The sequence below is a fragment of the Cannabis sativa genome, chromosome 5 (genome assembly GCF_029168945.1).
Source record: "Cannabis sativa cultivar Pink pepper isolate KNU-18-1 chromosome 5, ASM2916894v1, whole genome shotgun sequence".
Classification (NCBI taxonomy): domain Eukaryota; kingdom Viridiplantae; phylum Streptophyta; class Magnoliopsida; order Rosales; family Cannabaceae; genus Cannabis; species Cannabis sativa.
The window spans coordinates 17,563,212-17,587,143 of NC_083605.1; the positions used below are offsets into that span (position 1 = coordinate 17,563,212).

Genomic DNA, 23,932 nt, shown 5'->3' on the forward strand with positions numbered 1-23,932 from the left:
CGTATTGGAACTGCCATAAGCAATATGTCTGACGGTGTAACCCCTCTTTTGCAGCTATTACGCTATGATTAATAAGGCTAGTGACGGCTACTTTATGAGGGATCACATAAATCAAGAAGGGATAAAGGATTATATCCACCTAACCCCTAAGATACCTACAGTATAGGCCATGTATTTCCTATTTTGCATCAACTAGGAATATGTGCCCCTATCGAACCTGCACAGAAAGACAAGTGACTCAATTCTAGGGATCGCCCCAAAAAAAACACTATAAATACCCCCCAACCGCACTGAGACGGGGCTCGAGAATGCTTGGTTCATAAGAATTAAAGAGAGCAACTAAGAGGAATATCTACCAAGAACATTCTTTGTAATAAATACTCTCATAAATAAGAAAGACTCGTGGACTAAGGCTCGCTAATGCCCCAACCACGTAAAAATCTCATGCATTAAACTTTCTACAGCTTTCTCATATATATTATTAAATTGGTTGCCGAAAATCTTGGTCAATAAACATAAATAATTTTATATTATTCAAGTATTTTTATTTTATTATTTTAATTATTTATTAAATAAAAAATATGATAAACTATTCTATTATATATTTATGATATATAATTGATTACATAACATATATTCTTTTATGTTATTTTATAATTTAATTATTATTTTTATTTTTATTTTTTTTTGCTGTGAATCATTCATTTTTATTTATTTATTATTATATATTTAAATTTTAATTTAATATTATATATTTTATTTATATTTAAGTTTTTTTTTAAAATTGAAATAAAAAAATTAGTTCAGTATATTCTTTAACCAAACACATGATTAATTTTAGCTTAATCCAATCTTGTCCAATCCAGTCCAATCCTTTTCAGTCTAATCCAGTCTGATCCTGCGTAGCAAACAGTCCCCTAGATTTTAATAAAATCTCCGAAATTTAGAAATTAGAACTCTAATGCCCATTTTTAATAATGGGACGCACAATTAAATAATTTCATAAATACTTATAAAAATATCAATAATTAATGCGAATTTTCTTTACTAATTCATATTCTAAAATGCGGTCATTACAAATTAACCAAACTTTTCATTGTTGAGCAAACTTTTTGTTCAAAAACTCCAGCTTGCTCAACACTCACAACAACATCCCTAACTCAACTAAATAAAACAAAACCAACCTAAATTGAGCTCCCAAAATAGATTCAAACAACCTAGACTTTAGCTACAACAAACCTTGTAATCACTACAAGAAAACCCTATTTTGCCGGCGTATTTTTGCACCGGCAAAGCTTATCTGGGAATCTTGGTTGGTAAAAGACTTTTTACCGGCGCATAGTTTTACCGGCGAGAAATCACGCCGGTGAAAAAAAAACGTCGGTGTTAAAAAATACCCTTATTCGCTATGAACCCTCTTTGATCAGCTTTTCCCAGCGTAATAGTGCGCCGGCAAAACTATTGGCGCCAATTTGATGGTTGGCGCCAATAGTTTTGGCCACTTTTTACCGGCGCAATAATGCGCCGGCAAAAGTATTTATTTTTTTTAAAAAAGAAATAATTAATTATTATATTAATTAATTAAATTTAATTAATTAATTTTTTTTAAAATAATTGCAATATTATGTTCTACTAAAATCATATTATGTTCTACTAAAATCAGTATATAAACAAAATATTAAAAGATCGATGTTCGAATCGGATAATAAAAAAAAGTAAAGTTCTATAGGCGGGTAATGTCGTCATCGTTGTTTCTCTGAGTCTCAAGAGGCTGCGATGACGATCCAGCACCAAGAGCAGCCGACGATCTAGCACCATGAGTGGGCAATGGTGGAAGATCCATGGGAGGCAAGTTGAAACCCGGCACAGCTCGAGAAAGATACTCAAACTGATCTTGGAATCGTCTGAGGTAGAGTTGTTGTGTCTCATACTGCTGCCTCGTATGTTGAGTTGTCTGCTTCGTTTCCTCCACTTTTTTCTGTAAAGCCTCGTACTGTTCCATTGTAACAGTCGGTGGGGCCGAAGAATGGGTGGCAGGTGCTCTTTCGGCTCCAACTCCCGTCAGTCAGGGGAGATGGCCAAAGCCTCTAAGATGTCAAGATCGTTCCCCGAGTACTTGCGTCATAACAAGTAAGTCTCGGGGGTACTGTGTCGGATTGACAGTAGGCTCATCGGGCTCATCTTCAGTGGGCGCTAGTTGAGTTGCCGCTATTTCAACCATTTGCTCCTAAAACAAACAAATAAGTTAAATGGTTAATTTTATTACAAAAGAAATTGAAAGAAGTAAATAAAAATTGAATTAAAATGTAAACTTACTTAAGCTTGTTGCGCGAACTCGTTGCGCCAATTGTTTCCTTTATGGTGAAACTTTTGAAAAGTTTCCACCACAGTTGGTAGTTCTCCTGTGTCGGGGTTAGCCTATTTTCAAGAGGAAATATATTAGTATTGTTATTTTACTAGAAAAAATTAAATGAATGATAGTAATATATAAACTTACCCCCTCGACAACATGTGAAACAATAGGCTTCGAGCCCCAGCCTCCTTGAAGTTTCATCTTACCCCGACTTTCTTTATTTTTCGCTGCTCTCGCCTGAAGTTAATAATTTTTCTAACAATTAATTATTTATTATTGACTATATAAATTAAACATTACTAAAATTAGAAATTTTAAAAAATGTACCTTTTGTTTGTCTGTGCTCCAGTAAGCGATGCAGTCCCTCCACACCTCCTGAGTTACTCCCTCAGGAGGTGACATGTCGGCCCTCTCCTGTCCAAGCTCCTCAATGTTTTGTATCCAGTTTTTCTTGCAGTCTGCCCTCCAATCACGTAAACCCTTTGACATCTCGTACTCACCGTAGTCTACGAATGTAGGGTTATCTCGTGGGAGGACAAACTTGGTCTGCAAAAAGTTACACATTAATACATTAATTACAATTTAATAAGAGTATAGTAATTTAAAAATTAAAAAAATTATTACAACATACCTCAACTCTATCTCAGAGTGCATTGATGTCAGCTTTACTAACATCTTCCCATTTGAATTTATTGATGGGGATAGACATCCGAGTCATCCATTTAGCCATATTGTAGAATTTTTTTCCGTGTTTGCCGACGGGAGTGCCAGTCTCTCCATGCAACTCAATCTGTAACTTGGCAGATTGTGTTTTGGAGAGCTCCTCCTCAACATTCTTGCCTTTGTATTTACCTCTGACCTCTTTCTTTTTCGAACTGCTGCCACCTGGTGTAGACATACTACATATACAAAACATATTATTCATTTAAAATAAACTAACATATTCAAAACATATTAAAGAAAAAGCGTTGTAATTTTTATTTTATTTAAAACACTATTTCAATTACAATTCATCATCCTCATCATCAGTTACATATACAGTATTATCATCACTGTCACTCTCTAATTCTAAGGAGTTGTCTTCTTCGGTATTTAGACCCTCGTTGTCCTCATCGACAATGAAATCATCTAATTGTTGAGGCTATGAATTCACACGATGGATGTTTGCAACTTCAGTTGGGTCGACATCTTGGCGAACATTGTCAACATCATCCAACTGTGGAAGTTGAACAACGAATTCGGTTTCAGCTGAATTGTTTTCATGTACAAAGGGTGTCTCCCCATCAGTGTGCGGGAAGTCCCAAACATTTCGCGGTATGTACTCATTTACAATCAGTCAGTCTTTACCATTCTTCAAATCAGGAATGTAATAGATCAATTTTTCTTAAGATGCAAGTATGAATGGTTCATTTTGGTACCACTCTCGGTTGACGCAAATGCTAGTAATAACACCGTCACTATCCATTCTACTCCCATTAGTGTCAAACCACTTACACAAAAATAAGAGAGCACTGCAGTCTTTTAAATAAGTGAACTCCATAATTTTTTCAAGTGTGCCGTAAAAATTTTGTCCATCTTCACCGGGCACCATAACACTGCTATTTTGTGTTTTGCGGTTATCATCCCTTTCCTTGACCAAAAATTTAATACCGTTCACTGTGCACCCTGGATAAAAATAAATTATTCCGGTCAGGACGGTTTAATCGAGTTTCCACCTCTCGGAAGTACATTGAGCAAAATGTTAATGCCTCATTAACCACAAAAGAGTCAGCAATAGAGCCTTTCGGACGGGTACGATTCCTGACATATTGCTTGTACACAGACATTGACCGCTCAATGGGATACATCCACCTTTACTGCACCGGTCCACCTAGTATAGCTTCTTTAGGGAGATGCATAACGACGTGAACCATTATGTCGAAAAAAGCCGGTGGAAAAATAGTTTCTAACTTGAACAAAATAGTTAGAATATTTGTTTGCATTTTTTCTAAATCCGAAACATTAAGTGTTCTTGAGCATAATTGTTTGAAATACACACACAGCTCAATGATTATGTCCCAGATTTCTTTTTTCAAGAACTTACGGATACCTGCCGGTAGTAAACGTTGTAAAAACACATGACAATCATGTGATTTGAGCCTGAAAATCTTGCCCGTATCCAAATTTACATTTTTGTCTAAGTTTGCTGCAAAACCGTCTAGAAATCGTACAGACTTTATGAAGTCTGCAAATTAAATCCGTTCTTGAACACTAAGTGTGTAACTAGCTGGGGGCTTTTCCACTTCCCATTTCGGTCTTCATACAACCACAACTCACGTCGTATTTGCAAGTCTTGCAAATCCATTCTCTCCTTGTCGGTATCCTTTGACTTCCCGTCGATACTTAGAAGAGTACCTACTAAGCTGTCACACACATTTTTCTCAATGTGCATTACATCAAGATTATGTCGTAAAGACAAATGCTTCCAGTACTCAAGCTCAAAAAAAATACTTTTTTTAGACCAATTTAGCTCTTCACTAGAACGCTTCCGTTTCACACCCCCGAACTGTTTGTGTTTTCCAGGAAAACTCAATGGAATTCGGTCTAATTGAGATAAAATATCATCCCCCGTCAATACAGGCGGTGGTGCTCTCTTCTCAGGCTCACCATTGTACTTTTGCTTCTCCTTCTCGAATCACTCATTTCGAGAAAATGTCTGTGGCCAACATATCCAATCTTACTATTTCGGCCAATGGAAGGAGTGTGTTCATTGCAAGTGGGACACGCCATATACCCTTTTGTGCTCCAACCAGACATTAGAGCATAAGCAGGAAAATCATTTATTGTCCACAACACTGCCGCACGCATTGAAAACACAGTTCCGTTGTAGGCATCTCGGGTTTCAACACCCGTCTCCCACAATTGTTTCAGTTCATCAATTAACGGTCTCATGAATACATCTATGTCTTTCCCAAGAGATGACGGACCTGCAATTAATAAGGCCAACAACAACGATTTAGAACTCATACACTTCCACGGTGGCAAATTATATGGGACACAAATAACTGGCCACAGGCTGTAAGAGTTGCTCATGTTGCCAAATGGATTAAAATCGTCAGTAGCCAATCCCAGTCTGACATTTCTGGTTCAACAGCAAAAGACGGATGAAGGCGGTCAAACCGCTTCCATTCTTCAGCATCCTTAGGATGCCTAAGCACACCGTCTTCTTTTGGTCTCTGCGAGTAATGCCACCGCATATCCTCCGCAGTGTGTCTTGAGCAATATAATTGTTTTAGTCTCGGTTTGAGTGGGAAGTAACGCATAACTTTGTGAGGAACTTTTTTACCCTTACCCTTTTTTTTCACCCATCGTGATTCGCCACATACAGGGCAAAACTCTTTCTTCTCATTCTCCTTCCAAAAAATGGCACAATTATACTTGCACACATCTATTGAGTCGTAGCCCAAACCTTGATTGCGCAATTGCATCTTCGACTCATAATGCGACTTCGGTAATTTTTTCCCCTCTGGAAATAGATCAATCAAGATGGACAGCAACATATCGAAAGAGTGGTTACTCCACCTATTCAAAACCTTGCAGTGCATAAGCTTTACCAGTGCATTGAGGGCTGATTTTTTGCAACCTCGATATAACTCAGACTCCATCTCCTTAAACAAGTCATCAAACTTGTTGTTGTCATTAATAGGGGGTTCTCTGAAAGAATCAGTAGTGCTGGAAGATTCGTCAAACCCAGGGTCCCCTCTTAACATATCTGCCAACACATCTGCCATTTCCTCTTCGTCATTTTCAGGAAATTCAACTACGGGCTGAGAAAAAGTCTCCCCGTTGAAATACCAGGGATTGTACAAAGGTTGGATCCCGCTGAAAAATAAATGAACCCTTATAGTTGCAGGTGTGTGGAAATTCACATTCAAACACCGCATGCATGGGCATCGATCAAATCCGTCAGAATTCATGTGGTTCGTTGCTACCGCAACGAACTCGTCAACGCCACTTCGAAACTCTGCAGAGCGCCGGTGAGCCTTCATCCAACTTCGGTTGGTAGGCATCTTCCACTATGAAGTAATTAACAAAAAAATTTAAAAATAAACAAGAAAATGTACAAGTGTCCTAATCCACCTTCTCACTCCATTACTAAAAGGGTAAAGAACCTATCCCATTCAGGTTTGTAATATACATATGGTACAATCTACGCTCTTAAGATTATTTTATTTTTGTAAAAATTTCGGCAGCACCTCCCCACAATTCTTATAAGTAAGCAAAGTTGTAGTAATTAAGTTTGCCGACTTACAAGAACGTGTAAGAAGACGTTGTACCAAAATATCTACTAATGAAATAATCAAATAAGCAATAGATCATACTATAAGTAGTATAAAACAAGCCCAAACTATCCATGTGGACAAACAGTCCTGGATAATTTGGAGAAGTGTATTTAAGAGTCCTTATTGACTCGGCCTCTCCAAACGGGTCTAAGGTATTTCGTGCATGTGTAAAATTAAAAAAAAATAAATTATCACTATGTGATAATACAAATATAAATACAGTTGTTCTATCCTATCTTTGGTGTATAACCAAAGAGATCAAGAAAAGATAATAAAATTTTAATTTTATGCTATTTTACAATATCTTATGCTCATTTGTACTTAGTTTATAATTACACTTACTTTATGATAATTAGATTAAATTCTTACAATTACTTTAAAATTTTATTTTATTTTATTTTTATACTATAAGTATAAAAGTTTTAAAATTTTAAAAATATCACTTAGATTACATTTTAAATTTTATAGTAAATATTAATTTATAATTTTTTATTTTATTTATTTAAATTACAAATTACAAACTTTTTAATCTTCAAAATATCATCATTTGCTTACATTTTTAATTTTGTAATAAATATTCATTTATAATTTTCTATTTTATTTATTTAACTTAAAAATTACAACTTTTTTAAAGTTGATAATATCACTTACTTACTTTTTTAAAATTAAACAATAAATAGTAATTCATAATTTTCACATTTATTCATTTAAATTAAAGATTACAAATTTTTTAAAATAAAAAAAAAAAAATTGATTACCTATTATATTTTATAATATATACTAATTTATACATTACATTTTTTACTTTTATTATTTTTTTTAATCATTTATTATTTAAATTTAATTTACTAACTTTTTAAAATTTATAATATATTGTAAATTATATATTACATTATTTTTTAGTTTTATTATTTTTTAATCATTTATTATTTAAATTAAAATTACTAACATTTTAAAAAATTTAATACCACTTTATTACATTTTTTAATTTTTTTTTATTTTTAATCATTTATTATTTTTCAATCATTTATTAATTAAATTAAAATTACTAACTTATTAAAATTAATAATATCACTTTATCATATTTAAAATTTTGATATTACATGTCATTATTAAATATTTTTCTAATTATTTATTATTTGAATTGAAAATATTTTTTTTTTAAAAAAAATATTACTTCACTAAATTTTTAAATTACATGTTTCAATTTCAATTTTATGTTTTACCTTATTTATTTTGTTTTATCAATAATTAATTTATTAATTTATTCTTAATTTTTATTTAAACAATTAATTAATTTTACATTTTCTCTACTAAAATTTCGGCAGCGTAACGACTTAAAAATTGTAAATCTAAAATTTTCAAAACCTATAAACAACACAAACAAATATTTTACGACAATATATAAACAAAAAAATAATCCACCCATCCAAGAGCAGTCAATTTTATCACAAAACCTACTTCACTAACATGCTTATACATATTAACTAATATCAACATATACACACATATATACGTATATGCACTCACATACACATACACATACACTTACACATACACATACACTTACACATACACATATACATACAACCACAACCACATACACTCACATACACTCACATACACTTATACACACACATACACACATATATACATATATATTTACATACATATATACATACATACACACACATATATACATACATATTTACATAAATACACACATTCATATATACATACATACACATATACACATATATACACATACATTTTACATACATATATTCATACATATATACATACATACATATATACACACATACACATACACACATATATACATACATACACATACACACACATATACGTATATACACTCACATACACATATATACATACATACACATCCATATACATACATATATACCATACACATACACATACACACATATATATAAATTTAAATATTTAAACAATACATTAAAATTTAAAAATACCTTTTAGGTGGTGCGTTGGGCGGTGCGGTGGTGCGGACGGCGGTGGTGAGGACGGAGTGGTGATCAGACCTTTTTTTTTTGGGAAAACATAGATGAACAAAGAAGGATTGAGTGAGAAAAGAGAGATTTTGAGATAAATTTAGAGAGATTGAGAGAGTTTGATAGAGATTGAGAGGGAAACGAGAGAGAACGAGAGAGAGAGGGATTGAGGGGGCCGACTGTTTTCTGAAAATGAATGTGGGGAAGAAAGGGGGTTTCGTGCCCCTGATACATATAAGTACTTTTACCGGCGCATCCAATTGCGCCGGTAAAAGTGTTAAAAAAATTATTTTGACGTACCAGTAAAACGCGCGTTTCACTAACACTTTTGCCGGTGCATAATTGCGCCGGTAAAAGTGTCCCCACCTACCACATAAAACCCACGCGGGAATCTTCCCTCCAACTTTTTTTTAGCCTTTTGTCGGCGCATATATGCGCCGGTAAAAGAAGAAATGCGCCCCAAAAATGAAATCAAAGGCGGCAAATTCTCGCGCCTAATGGTGTTACGTTTTACCGGCGCATTTTACTTGACTACGTCGGCATTGTTATGTTTTACCGGCGCACAAATGCGCCGACAAAAGTAAACCAAAAATAAATTTGTGTTAACAGAATTTTCTTTGTCTCGACAACTTTAACCGACGCATGTCACGAAATGCGCCGGCAAAAACACCTTCTCTTGTAGTTAATTCAACCTAAGTTGGTCACAGTCACAACCTTTTTACTATCAGTTTGAAAATGATCGAGACAAAGTTCACGAGGCTTTTAAAACAATGCTAATCTTATATATTTTTTTGTTCAGTTTTTTCATTTTGCGTTTGTGTAATTAGAGAAGGATATCGAACTGATACAAACCATCTATTATTTGTGTCATTTTAAAAATGAAAATTACATTTAATATGATACTGTTCACGTTAGTCAACACGATGAACAGTCGTTTTGGCCGACGTGAATAGTGAATTTTATAGTAATTTTTCTGTGGAAGACTATGATGAAATTGAACTATTGTTTCGTTTTATAGAAGATCCATATTAAGTCATTGTTATTACTCTACGAAAGAAATGAACAGGGGTTAGTTTCCTAAATAGGTTGAGTCATATTTCGTTCTACAACATTTTGTATGTATTCTATAGTCAATATGTGAAATTAGTGTTATAGGAAATTAGTATTTATATTAAATATTAATTTACGTGAAATACAAATCAATCTCGTTAGGTATGTTTTTTCAACTGACTAAAGGTCTGATACTCGATTTTAATTTGTAACTATTGTCAACGCGGTTGCACCACAAAAAGACAAATATGGCCCCGACAATTGTTAAAATGTCAACCCTACGTTAAAATGATGCTTTTCATTGAGTAATTCACATTTTCAGCACATTTAAATGCACCAGTAAAAGTTTTCCGCCCTAATATATTTACCCACGTACGCGTGAATTTTCCACAAAAAAATTTCGGACTACTGCCGTCGCAAAAATGATTCGGCAAAGGTCCTATAAAACTATGCTATTTACCACCAATTTTGATTAAGTTTTGCTGGCGCAAAAAATGTGCCAGTAACATATATTTTTACCAAAATTTTCCCAACAATATATCCCACCAAATTTTTTTGGACTGTTGTCGGTGCAAAAAAATGCCAGTTAAAGGTCTCTGACCCGTCAAGATTTACCTACCTCTTTTCGATTTACACCCAAACTTGTACTGACGCATTTCTATTGTTTTTCCAGCGCAAATTTCCACTAACAAAATTTGGGCTTTCACGTACCCCTTCTTTTGCTGGCTATTTTTTGCGATTCCTTTGACTAAATACGCTGACAAAAGTCACATTTTTAGTAGTGAAATAATAAATTTCTCATCTCTTTTTGCTTAAAATATAACTTAAATACGTTCAAATCTCGACTCGGCCCATGGGAAAAACTTTCTGGCCAGCGACGCTGGAGGAAAAAAAATTTCACTCAAGAAATCAACTTCCGAACCCACTTGATTAGCCATTGAGGCCGCAGTGGAATTAACCGAGCCAATGGTCGAGCTCCCACCCCACATGCATGAGATTTTGATTTTCCTAATTCGACATCGTTTAATAAAACGCCCATAGCTTTCTCACTTGAACTTCAAATGAGATGATTCATAAAGTTTAGAAAGATATGTATAATATTATTTTTGAAATTTTGTCTAAAAGTGAAGGAATCATCGTCCAAATTAAGTTTGAAATTTTATACTTTGGGTAAAGTAAAATCCAGGTCATCAGACTGGTGTAAGATTTATTAAATCCATCTCACTTTTGTAGTCATTGTTCATTTTGTATTCTCTTTCATAATTATTTTATTTATTGGATTTTCATTTTCATTCTCACTTGCTATTTCTCTTCACTTTTTCTCTCCTCAAATAAAATAATAATTAAAAATAAGGTAGTAACCTCTTTTTTTTAAAAAAAAAAAATAAAAATATATTTAAATTTCTATAAGTTTATAAATTCCAAAATCAATATTTTTTACAAATTGTCCCGTTCACAATTGATCAATGTATCTGGTAGGGAAGAGTAACACAAATCACCAAAATTATTTCACTCATTACAAATGTGTATTATTACAAATCAGCTTCAAATGTCACTTAAAAAAAAGTAGGGTTTTTTTATTTTTATACTTTAAAGCAATTTTTTTTATTTTTATAGAAATCCACATAGCAACTAACAGAATAACTTAAATCGGAACAACAATCCACATATAGTAACCTACATAGAAACTACCAGAGCAACCCAAACTGTAAATTTAAAGAACAAAATTAAAAAATAGTATAATCTCAAAAAAAAAAAAATACTACACATATTCCGCCCAAATGAAAATGATCACAACATAAGTATGTCACCTGTATATATTTATATGTACCAGGTGAGTTTACACGTGCAATTGCACGTGTCACTCTTCATTTGATTTTTTATTTTCATTTTTATTGTATAATTAATTGTGATAAAATAAAAAATGTAAAATTGAGATTTAATATTTTTAAATGATGTGAAAAGTGTAAATATATATATTATTTAAATATATTTTACATAGTATTTATAATATTTGTATATAACTTATATATTTATTTATATTATTTTGTACATACTTCAAGTATCTTTAGCAGTATTTGAGGTGTTCGACTCAACATCACTTTTAAGTAGTGAGATAACATTGTATTTGGTTTGACTTCCGCCATCTATATGCATCCGCTCTTGCTTTTAAGTAAATGAAAAAAAAATTGAAACATATGGATAAAAAAATTAGTGATTTTACATTTATATGTACAGATTAAGAGAAAGAGAGGTAAAAGAATTAGGGATTTTGAAATCAATAAACATACCTGCTATTAACATCTAAATCAATCCTAGAGGTGTGCATGTCAAAGTTGTAGATTTGCCACAAAATATATTCCAAATAGATATATGCTCTTTACAGAAAAAAAATAATAATAATAAAAATAAATAATTAAGAAAATAAACAAATGGATGAATCACACTGAGAAACCTAGATCGAGATTGTGGTTGAATCACTCAAACTCATCATCACCAACGACACACAGTGGAGGATACAGGCGACGAAATAAAAAGGGGCCAAATAAAATATATTTTCACCTTATTTTTTTAATATGTAGTATTTTATAAATCAATATAAAAAGTTAATTAGCTTTATACAACATATATAAATTAATGAGAAATAATAAAGGGCACCTTATAGTGCCAAGTACTATAAAAAGTGACATGTCGTTATTGGTGTAAAATAATATTGAGTCCTAAATATTTTGACTTAATAAATAATATAAGAAACCACTAACCACTTATAAAGTGTCATATTAATATGGTATTAAATACCATAAGAGTACATATATAAAAACACATATAAATATATATATATATGTATATTGTTAGGTTTTATGCCCTAAATAAAACTCCATTTCAATGTAATCTATTTTATTCAACATCAATAAAGAAACAGAAGTATTTTTCATTCATTTGTGTATGTTTTGGTTCACTTTATCAATTGCTTGTCTATTTGATTTATAAATTCATCTTAAACCCTTTTCACATACTTGATCATGTTTATTGTGTTGTCATCACATTGGAAAGTAAACATGACTATGTGAATAAAGTTTCCTAGATTTATCAGACACAGGGTTTTACTGATATGATAATCTACAACTAGAGTTTACTTGCATTTGGAGAAATGCTATGTTCTTTCTAGAACATTGGTTAAAGTAAAGCTCAGGTTGGATGCATGGAGTATGCATCGGAAGGGACCGATATTGAACTTTGACTTAGATTTAATTAAACTTACCGTAAAATCTATTCAAGTCAATATCGCCAAGTTGATCCTAGATCAAATGTTCTTAATCCTGTTATGATTAGGCTCAATCTTGAAAGGCTATTCGTGTTCTTTGATTTGTTAGTTAAGCCTACTTTTAGGTCAGGGTGATACGTACATTTTGGGAACACGGTAGTGCAATTGAGTGGAGCGCTAGCATAAACATGGAATCTATAGCTTCTATCTGGCAAATAGTAAGCAAAGGATGATCTCCTTCGAGCTTGACCAAACGAACATAAATGGTGGAGTACTCATTTCACATAAGCTGAAATATCATTTATACGGGGTCAAGTGTTTTAAGGATAAAATACTTAGTATGGTGTTACGGTAATCTAATCCCTTTACATTGTAGATCATTCATATAGAGGATCATTGATCACATTAGGATTATAACAATGGATAACTAATGATGCGTCTATATGGTGGAACATATAGAGCATTCTATATACTGAGAGTGCAATTCTAAGTTCTATGCGTGGATTCAACGAAGAATTAATAAGTTAGTGAATTTTAGTGCTAAATTCTTGATCTACTTATTGGAAGCTCGGTTATATAGACCCATGGTCCCCGCACTAGTTGAGATAATATTGTTTGTAAGACTCATGTAATTGGTTTTGATTAATCAATTATAATTCACAAATTAGACTATGTCTATTTGTGAAATTTTCACTAAGTAAGGGCGAAATTGTAAAGAAAGAGTTAATAGGGGCATATTTGTTAATTATGATACTTTGTATGGTTCAATTAATAAATATGATAAATGACAATATTATTTAATAATTATTTATCGTTATTTAATAGTTAGTATTGGCATTTAAATGGTTGAATTGGAAAATTGGCATTTTTGAGAAAAATCAGATACAAAAGTGTTAAAATTGCAAATTGCAAAAAGCAAGGCCCAAATCCATCAAGCCATGGCCGGCCACTTTTGTAGGCATTTTAAGCTGATATTTTCATTATTTTAATGCCAAATAATTCAAACCTAACCCTAGTGGAATGCTATAAATAGATAGTGAAGGCTTCAGGAAAATTACACTTCTAAATCAGAAAAACCTGAGCCTTCTCTCTCTTCCTTGGCCGCCACTCTCTCTCTCTCTTCTTCCTTCATATTTCGAAATTACCTTAGTGATTAGAGTAGTGCCCACACACAGCAAGCAATACCTCAATCATAGTGAGGAAGATCGTGAAGAAAGAACATCAGCAAAGGAGTTTCAGCATCAAGGATTCAGAGAAAGAGATCCAGGTTCAGATCTTGATAATACTCTGCTACAGAAAGGATACAAGGGTTAGAGATCTGAAGGGAAGGAGTCATTTAATTCCGCTACACCCAATGTAAGGTTTCTTAAACTTTATACGTGTTTATTTCATCGTTTTAGAAAATTCATATTTAGGGTGTTAATAAACATACTTGTGAGTAGATCTAAGATCCTAGTAAAATAATTCCAACATATATATATATCATACAAAATTACTCTTCAAAAATAAATTATATTAATCATTTTTTTTGTCAATTTTTACCATAAAATAGATAACTAATTTAAATGTACTATTGGATTTGGACTTATTTTTCAATTTCAACTTTACAATTTATTAATAGGCTTACCAATAAGAGAATTATCACATTTTTCTAATAAGTAAAATCTAATTATCTTAATTTAATTTACATATTATTTATATTTTTTTTCTAAAAAATTAGGAGGGTATGGCCACTTTATAGATACAAGTAGTTTCGCCACTGGCACACAGCATTAAATCTTCATAATAATATTAATGTGAAGACCAAGAGTAGTAGTACAAAGCAACCCATATATCATATGATGTTAGTAGTGTAGTTAGAGAGAAAGAGAAGGAGAGAAGAAGAAGAAGAGAATGAAGTTTATGGAAGTTGGCTTGGGACAACACCGTGGCTAGTTTATAATCTCTCCTTGCAGAAGGAATTATGAGAGAGAAGAAAGAGGAAGAGCTAAAAGTTGAATTAGTCAACAGGGCTAAATTGTTAATACCTAATTTTCGAAGAAAAATGAAGAGTAAGAAAACTTGACCTATGACTAGTCAACAAAATAGTAACATTGTTAATATCTATTATAAAAAGAGTAAAATTGTCTGTATAACTATCACATGATTAAGATATTTTATAATAGTAAGATATAATCAAATAGAACTTTACTTTAATGCGAATGGTCCATCAAGTTTATATTTGAATGAGTCAAATTTTATTTATTATTGACTGAAAAAGAAAAGGAAGATGTTTATTTCTGTGTAACTAATTAATGTAGTTACTTTTTCGCAGTTGGAAGATGTTGAGCTATATACATATTACTGATTGTGCTTAAAAACTAAGATAAGAGAATAATCCAAAAGAAAAGAGGGCCCACAAAATTTGGTGATTCAGAGTAATAGAGTGCTAGAATCCATTCGAGATTTATTTCGATAAATTAATATGTTTGGATTTATTCTTGTTTTATATTTTAATATCTGGAACTTTGGAGGGTTGTGTAATAGGAGAATTCAGAGGATACTTGCCAAATTTGTCGTGGTGTTTGTTCTTAAATGCAACAACATTCTTCTGATGATATTATAAACATTAAAAAAGATAAAGGAAAATGTAAGGGTCTCTGCAGCTCGTCCTTACTATATTTTTCTTATTATTACCTCATCACACACGTACCATTTTCATCGTTTTCTAACAAATTAATTGTTTGTCACATTAAAATTATTATAATGCATATATTGTTTCAAATATAGATCAATATCGAACATTCATGCTTTCTATTATGTCAATCTTACCAAATTACTGTTCATTCTTTAATTATCTTGATCTTGTGTGACTAATATAGAAAGAAAGTAATATTACTAATAGATATATATATATATAAATGTATATAAGTCAATAATATGTACATATACTATTGATGTATTTGGAAAAATGCTGTAGTTACCTAGTACAAATTTGTTATGAAAAGAAGCATGAGTTTGGCTCGAAATTATTTGGTTATATATGTGGAGCACTAGACAATAATTGTACGTTATTTATTATGTGGAGCATTACTACATATATAATTGGGTTGACAGATAAAAAATGCAGAGAGATGCAGGGGAATGATTTTGCTCAGCTCAAATGTAGCTGAGGTCTAACATTTCATTATATAGGCAAAGTTTGTACATACAGGAATATTCTAGATCTATTACACGTATACAAAATCAGGATATTCTGAGGTACAAAATCATAACAGAATTTGTACAATCAATCATTGCACAATGATGAGCTGTCCTAAAATTTAGTGCAGCTGAAATGACTAAAAGGCACCTATGACAAATTCATTTTCTTCACATCCCCTCTCAAACGAAGTGGGTTCTTCAACACACCGAGTTTGGTCACAAGAAAATGAAACTGAGTATGGGAAAGGCTCTTGGTAAGGCAATCTGCAATTTGCTCACTTGAGGGAATGTATCTGATTTCCAAAGCTTTGTTCAGCACCTTATCTCGGACAAAATGAACATCCAATTCAATGTGTTTCGTCCGAGCATGGTAAACGGGATTCGAGGCTAAAGCGCTGGCGCCCATGTTGTCACACCAAGTAATTGGTGTTCTGTCCAGAGGAATATTGAGTTCTTGTAAGAGAGCTTGGATCCAGGATATTTCGGCAGTCACTTGAGCAAGAGATCTGTATTCAGATTCCGTGCTTGATCGAGACACAACTGGTTGTTTCTTGGAGGACCACGAGACAAGGGCATCACCAAGGTATACGCAGTACCCTGCAATTGACCTTCGATCATCTGGACAACACGCCCAATCTGCATCAGAGAAACCCGTTAACACAAGTCTTTCTGAGTAAGGAATATGTAGACCATGATGTGGAGTTCCTTTGATGTATCTTAACACCCGCTTGGCTGCACTAAGATGAACATTTGTTGGAGCCTTTAAAAATTGACTCAACTTGTTTGTGGCATAGCTGATATCTGGTCTAGTATAAGTCAAGTACTGTAATCCTCCTATAATACTTCTATATTCAGTTGGATTTTCAAGAGGCACACCATCAGTAATAGACATTGTCTTCCCCACTGACATGGGAGTTGGACATGACTTTAAGTGCAGCATTTTGGTTCTCTGCAGTAGCTCTTCAACATACTTGGATTGATTTAAATAAAATCCTGACTCATCTCGATGAACCTCTATCCCCAGAAAGTAGTGTAGAGGCCCAAGGTCTTTTAAGGCAAAAATCTCATTCAACTTGGAGGTAAATTGCTTCAGCTTTTCGATGTTGTTACCTGTGACTATTATGTCATCCACGTAAATCAATACAAGGATCACAAGTGAAGATGTTTGGTAAATGAACAACGAAGAATCTGCCTTGGAATTTTTAAAATTCCAGTTCATCAAAGTTCCTCTCAATCGGTCAAACCAGGCTCTCGGTGCCTGCCTTAGTCCATACAAAGCTTTGGACAGTTTGCATACTAAGTCTGGCTGTGTTTTGTCTTCAAAACCACTTGGTTGTGTCATGTAGACATCCTCGGTTAGATGTCCATTCAAGAAGGCATTGTTGATGTCGAGTTGCCTAACTTCCCAAGACTTCATTACAGCTAAAGTCAATACAATTCGCACCGTTGAGGCCTTGATCACGGGGCTGTAGGTTTCTCCAAAGTCCACACCAGGTCGTTGATTATATCCCTTCGCTACTAATCGTGCCTTGTATCTTTGAAATGACCCATCAGCATTTCTCTTTTCTCTAAATACCCATTTGTTTTCAATCACGTTCATATCAGCCGTTCTTCGAACCATCTTCCAAGTCTTGTTTCGAACTAAAGCATGGATTTCATCTTTCATAGCAGCGTTCCATCCACTATGTCTCAAAGCCTCTTCAAGTGAGCATGGTTCTGAGCTTATTGTCTCCCATTTTGCACTGCTCAAATAAGTCTTTGGTTTAAAAACTCCGGCTTTTGCTCGAGTGATCATAGGATGTGTAGGTTGTAGACTTTTAACATTTGTTGTTGCTGCTGTAGTATCTGGTTCAGCAGTGAAATTCTCACTTTCGTCTCTAGAGCCGTTGTTGTCAGGAACAATAGTGGGGGCTGGAAACTCAGTGACACCCTCAGGAGTATTAGTCATCTCAAAATGATCAAAATAACCACTATTACGTACCTGATTTGTCTTTGGTGAGAGGAGGACATAGGTGATGCGTGGTGATTGCGGCCGTGAGTTGTTCCCCCGTGAACGGCATCACCGAAGGTCCCGGTGTGAGTGATTGAGATGGTGGATTTAGGACGAGAGCGGACGATGAGGACGATGGCGAGACAGGAGTTTCAACGTGATGAGTGTTCAAAAAACCATGACGAAAAGGAAACTCATGTTCATTAAACACTACATGCTGAGAGATGTAAAGCCTGCCAATGCTACTTAAACATTTATATCCTCTATGACTATCACTATAACCAAGATTGACACACTTTGTGGAATGAAATTGAAACTTGTGTGATTGATAAGGGCGAAGACAAGGAAAGCATGCTGAACCAAAGACTTTGAGAAATCTATAGTCGGGTTGTTTGGAAAATACAAGCTCATAAGGCGTTTTGTTTCCAAGAACAGAAGTGGGCAATCTATTAATAAGATATACTGACGTTTGAAAGGCATCCCACCAATAATTTTGGGGAACACTTGCTTGAGCAAGGAGGGTAAGGCCCATCTCGACAATGTGTCGATGTTTACGTTCAGCTCGACCATTTTGAGCTGAAGTATGGGGACAAGAATGATCAAAAGCAATGCTGTGATCAGTGACAAACCGAGTAAAGGCCTGGTATTCACCTTCATCATCAGTGTGAAGGTTTTATATCTTCCTATCAAATTGGTTCTCAACTAAAACCCTGAACTGAGTAAAGGCAATTAAGGCTTCAACTTTGGTTCTTAAGGGATATATCCATGTATATCGACTGTAGTCGTCTATAAAATGGATATAAAACCTAAAGTTTGTATTGGATAGGACAGGTGCAGGTCCCCATATATCGGTATGCACAATTTCAAGTGGAACTTTAGCACGATAAGCATTGAGTTCGAAAGGCAATCGATGGGATTTACCAAGTTGACAGGCTTCACAAAAACTTTCATTCATGTGGACAACTTTTACATTTAATTTCTTTTAAACAAAATCTAAGCCACGTGTGGATGGATGGCATAATCGCTTATGCCATGTATCCTTGATTGAAGAAGATAAACTACCAGTTTTAGATTGGTTTACATTTTGTTTGGTGGAAGTAACTAGACCAGAGAAATGACTCGACTGTGAAGAAGAAGCAGCAGTATGGGTTTGGTGTTGTGTGGAAGGAAGTTCAAGTTGATAAAGCCCATCTTTAAGTCTCCCTTGAAGCACCACCTGCTTTGTCACCTTGTCCTTAACATAGCACAAATTAGAAAAAAATTCAACAAACACATTATTGTGAGTGGTTAATTTTGAGATGCTAACAAGATTTTTTGCAATATTTGGGACATGCAACATTTCTTTGAGAGATAAAACCACACCAGAATCTGTTGATAAATGACTAGTGCCAATATGTTTTATAGTTAACTGATTTCCATCACCAACCATGAGTGTTTCCTTACCATTATATTCATCTTTTTGCTGTATTTTATTCGGGTCAGCTGTGAAATGACTTGTTGCTCCACTATCAGCGTACCATGCTTCATCATCCAAGGTATCTGGTGAAGCTACAAAGGCTTGAGGTCCTGCTGGGCCTTTGTTTTGATTATTGTTGTTACCAGGTGAGGCTCCCATAAAGGTTTCATCATATCTATTGTAGTAATAGGCTGTTGAATGTCCATATTTGCCACACACTTGGCAAGTGGTCTTGGGACCAGAGTTCCTTCCTCCTCTTCCTCTAGATCTACCTCCTGAGCCACCTCGATTTCCAGGGTAATTTCCTCTATTGTAGTTGGACCCTCTGCCGTTACTGTTGTTGTGATTACTGTTGTTGTTGTTGCTGTTGTTTCTGTTGGCCAAATTTTGCAGATGGATTACTTGGATTTCCTGAGTTATTTCCAAGTTTGTTTGTGGTTGAAAAAGCCGTAAGCCTCTCCATCTTGCTGTCGAAACTGAGAAGCATATCTTGCAACTCTTGCCATGATGTTGAAGGTCTTGCTTCGATGAGCAAAACGATTGGAAGATAGTCCAGATCTAAACCAGACAATGCATTTGAAACCAGCAGCTTTTCTAGGTAAGGATCTCTTGCAAGAGCAAGAGTGTCAGCCCACTATCGTTTTTGTCGAAGGTAATCAGCCATGGTGAGAGAACCCTTCCTAGCTGTCTGAATCTTGGTTCTATACTCATCCATTATGGCTTTTGAGTGTGAACCGTAGAGGGCTTCAAGAGCAGACCAAAGAGCAGATGAAGAATCACAGCCCATGACTTCCGAAGCAATCCCCTTTGTCATAGAGCCATCCGAGAAGCAATTGATCGTTAACGATCCATTGCTCAAAAGCTGGGTTGATTTCATCTGTAACACTTTCACTACCATCGACGTTAGTAGTAACAGAATTGTATTCTTGAGGTCTAGGAAGAGTACCTTTAAGATAACCATCTAGTCTGTGGCCACGCACAATCGCAACAAACATGGTTCTCCACAGCGTGAAGTTGTTTATGTCGAGCTTCAGCGTAAATGGCTGATTCAAGGTGCTTCCGAAATGAGGCACAACAACATTTGGAGTCTGAGCTTGGCTGCTTGGTGCAGGAAAGTTTGAAGCAGAGTGCTGTCTGCCATTTCCGCCTGAGATAGCAGAGTCACCTTCGATTCCGGCCATGGTCCGAGAAGACGAGCGTCTACAGAGCTCTGATACCAAGATAAAAAATGCAGAGAGATGCAGGGGAATGATTTTGCTCAGCTCAAATGTAGCTGAGGTCTAACATTTCATTATATAGGCAAAGTTTGTACATACAGGAATATTCTAGATCTATTACACGTATACAAAATCAGGATATTCTGAGGTACAAAATCATAACAGAATTTGTACAATCAATCATTGCACAATGATGAGCTGTCCTAAAATTTAGTGCAGCTGAAATGACTAAAAGGCACCTATGACAAATTCATTTTCTTCACAGACCAAAGCATATCTAGCGCTCTGGAGCTAACAAACGATCATTGTAAACAATGTCTTTGAATATCATAAAAGTACTAAGTTTGAATGATTTTTAATTTTTTATTATTTTGTTATGATGTATATCTTTATATATTAAAAGTGCCTATCTAACGGCAATTCTTGGTTTAACAGAATATTCTTAAAAATAAAAAGAATATTCTGTTAAATTTAACGATTAGGTTTGATCTCCCGTTAACAAATAAACCCAATAATTAAACCCAAAAAATTAAACAATCTTTTAAATATTAATAATCTTTTTTTAAATGAAAAAAATCATTTTACCCACATATCTCTCTAACAAACCTATTTTGGGAGAATATTAATATTTTTTTTTATTTATTTTTTAAAAAAGAAAAATCTAATATTTTCTCTGGATAAGCATAGGAAGCAGAAATACCATTTCTATCTTTGTGTGATTGCAGATATACCACTTCTGTCATTGACCCACTTTTTAGCTTTATAAATGGAGATGTTCATATAATATTAACACTTTACAGAATATTTATAAATATAAACTTACATTACAATGCTATGTTAAAAAAAGAACTAAATAGAATAATCTACTACTCCAATAATAAATTTATTTACAATTTTATAATTACACTAATATTATTTTTAATACATTATTAAATAATATTTCAAATATAAATATTTAATTTTTTCAAACAAAAAATTTGTAATCTTTAAAAATAAAATACATTCAAAATCTTAAAAATAACAAAATCTTAAATAAAACTAGCAATACGTGGCTCGGCAGGTACATTCACCTACTATATATATATATGAAACTCTCGAATCGAAGAGACAGACTACGATGACGTATATATGAGTAATAAGATGTGAAGTTTTGAAATCGTGGCATCCCATTCCCACCTCACCACTAATTTTATTTCATCCAAGGAAAAATATCTCTAACAAGTCTTGTAAAATGTGTCAACATCATCATGAAGAGATACGTTCAAATAATTTAGTATTATACAGAACATGGGAATTCATAATATATAAATATTATTTTGCTTTTGTTGGCGATTCTTGTCATGCATGCTATGCTATAAATAGGTATTACTGCAGGAACCGATTCCGACCATGTTTGTTTAGTTCAAGTTTATTTCTTTGGCCATGTCCACTCTTTTATAGCCGTTATTTATTTCTTTTGAAATAATAAACTCATTAATTCGTCTTTATTACTTGTACTTATCTTTTCAAGAATATAACTAGTTTATTTCGGCAAGGTAGATCATGAGATTATGTTGCACACGTACATTATATATTTATTTGTATTGAAAATAAACACTTTGTATACAAGTGCGCAGAATCTGTGGCTTCATGATTTTAGTTTGAATAAAAGTTTAGATTTACCCCGGAAAATCTACATTTTTTGGTAAATATAGCCAACTGTTCTCTCTTTCCTTTATGTTTTGTTTATAATTAAAACCAAAAATATCTCTCATTATTTTAATCTTCTTTGAGCGGTCTAAATTAAGATACTCATCGCCTCCCACTCATATTGACATTTAGGGCTCGTTTGGAACGCCGTATTAGGCCGTATTGTATTGTATTGTATTATATTGAATTGGATTATATATCATATTTTTATATAATACTATGTTAAACTTTAATTTATACTAAAATATTATATATTTAGGTGTCCATAAAAATTAATACCACATATAGTTTTACATAAAAATATTGCATAAAATATAATTCAATATAATACAATACAATACAATACGACCTAATACGACGTTCCAAACGATTGGTTAATGTATATTGTAGTTTTAATAAGAATTTAGTCTATGGAGAAATTTTAAATAATTTATGGTGTCAAAAATGATATTAAAATAAAACAAGTTCTGAGTATAACTTTATATTTTAAAATGGGTTACACTTGAAAAATGTTTTTCTAGGTTTTTTGGGTTTCTTTTCTTTCCCTCCCTCTTTTACATTTAATGCCCTTAACTGCCATTTTAATTCCTCTGTCATGATGATTACGCTCCTAATATTTAAAATTCAAATCCTCCTTTCATTAATTGCTCTCCTAACCATTACTTTTGACAGCACATGTTTTATCACATTTAATATTTATGGCTCCAACCCCTTCTACTCTCTCTACTCGGATCATCCAACTGTAAATTTTAGCTCTTGGAGGCCACAGAGAGTAATCATTACTACTCAAATGATAGCTACTCTAGTTCAGGGAGAATCTGAGCAAACATGCACTGGTTTTTTCCACTCTCCAAAAAATCTCTTTATCTCCAGGTATTATCTCCTCACTCTACGTTTTTACAATTTAATAAAGATCTGGGTTAATGATTCTGCATGCACACGTTCTCTAGCTTTCACCTACCTAAGTTCTCAACCTTCTCCTATGGCGTCTTCCTTGTCCCAAAACCCACCTACCACCTTCTCACTCACTAAAGAAGAAAACCGCATCCATGTCTTCGATCATGTTTCCCTTAACTTTGGAACATCCTCTGATTCCCATTGTCTTGTTATCATAATTCACACTTCTAAATCTCCTAAACCCTACTGATTCGAGAAAACCATGACTAAGGCATGGGCTCTTCGTTTTCCAACCACTATCTCCAAGTATCACTCAAGATTGTTCCTAGCCACTTTCCAGGGTAAAGGAGAAGGGTTCTAGAAGACCAATCTTGGCACTTCGACAAAAGCCTCATGATCTTCGCCAACGCATAAGACCTTGACACCCTCACACCAGACCAATTCCATTTCGTCCCTTTCTGGATCCAAGCTCAC

The 23,932-nt window shown here is 33.8% G+C and overlaps 1 protein-coding gene across 1 annotated transcript; it reads right to left on the minus strand.

The window, feature by feature from the left end:
* Positions 1-5,421: 5,421 nt before the first annotated feature.
* Positions 5,422-6,402, minus strand: LOC115717722 (uncharacterized). The gene has a single exon (XM_061116268.1). It carries the CDS (start codon positions 6,400-6,402, stop codon positions 5,422-5,424), a length of 981 nt encoding a protein of 326 aa, XP_060972251.1.
* Positions 6,403-23,932: the final 17,530 nt, after the last annotated feature.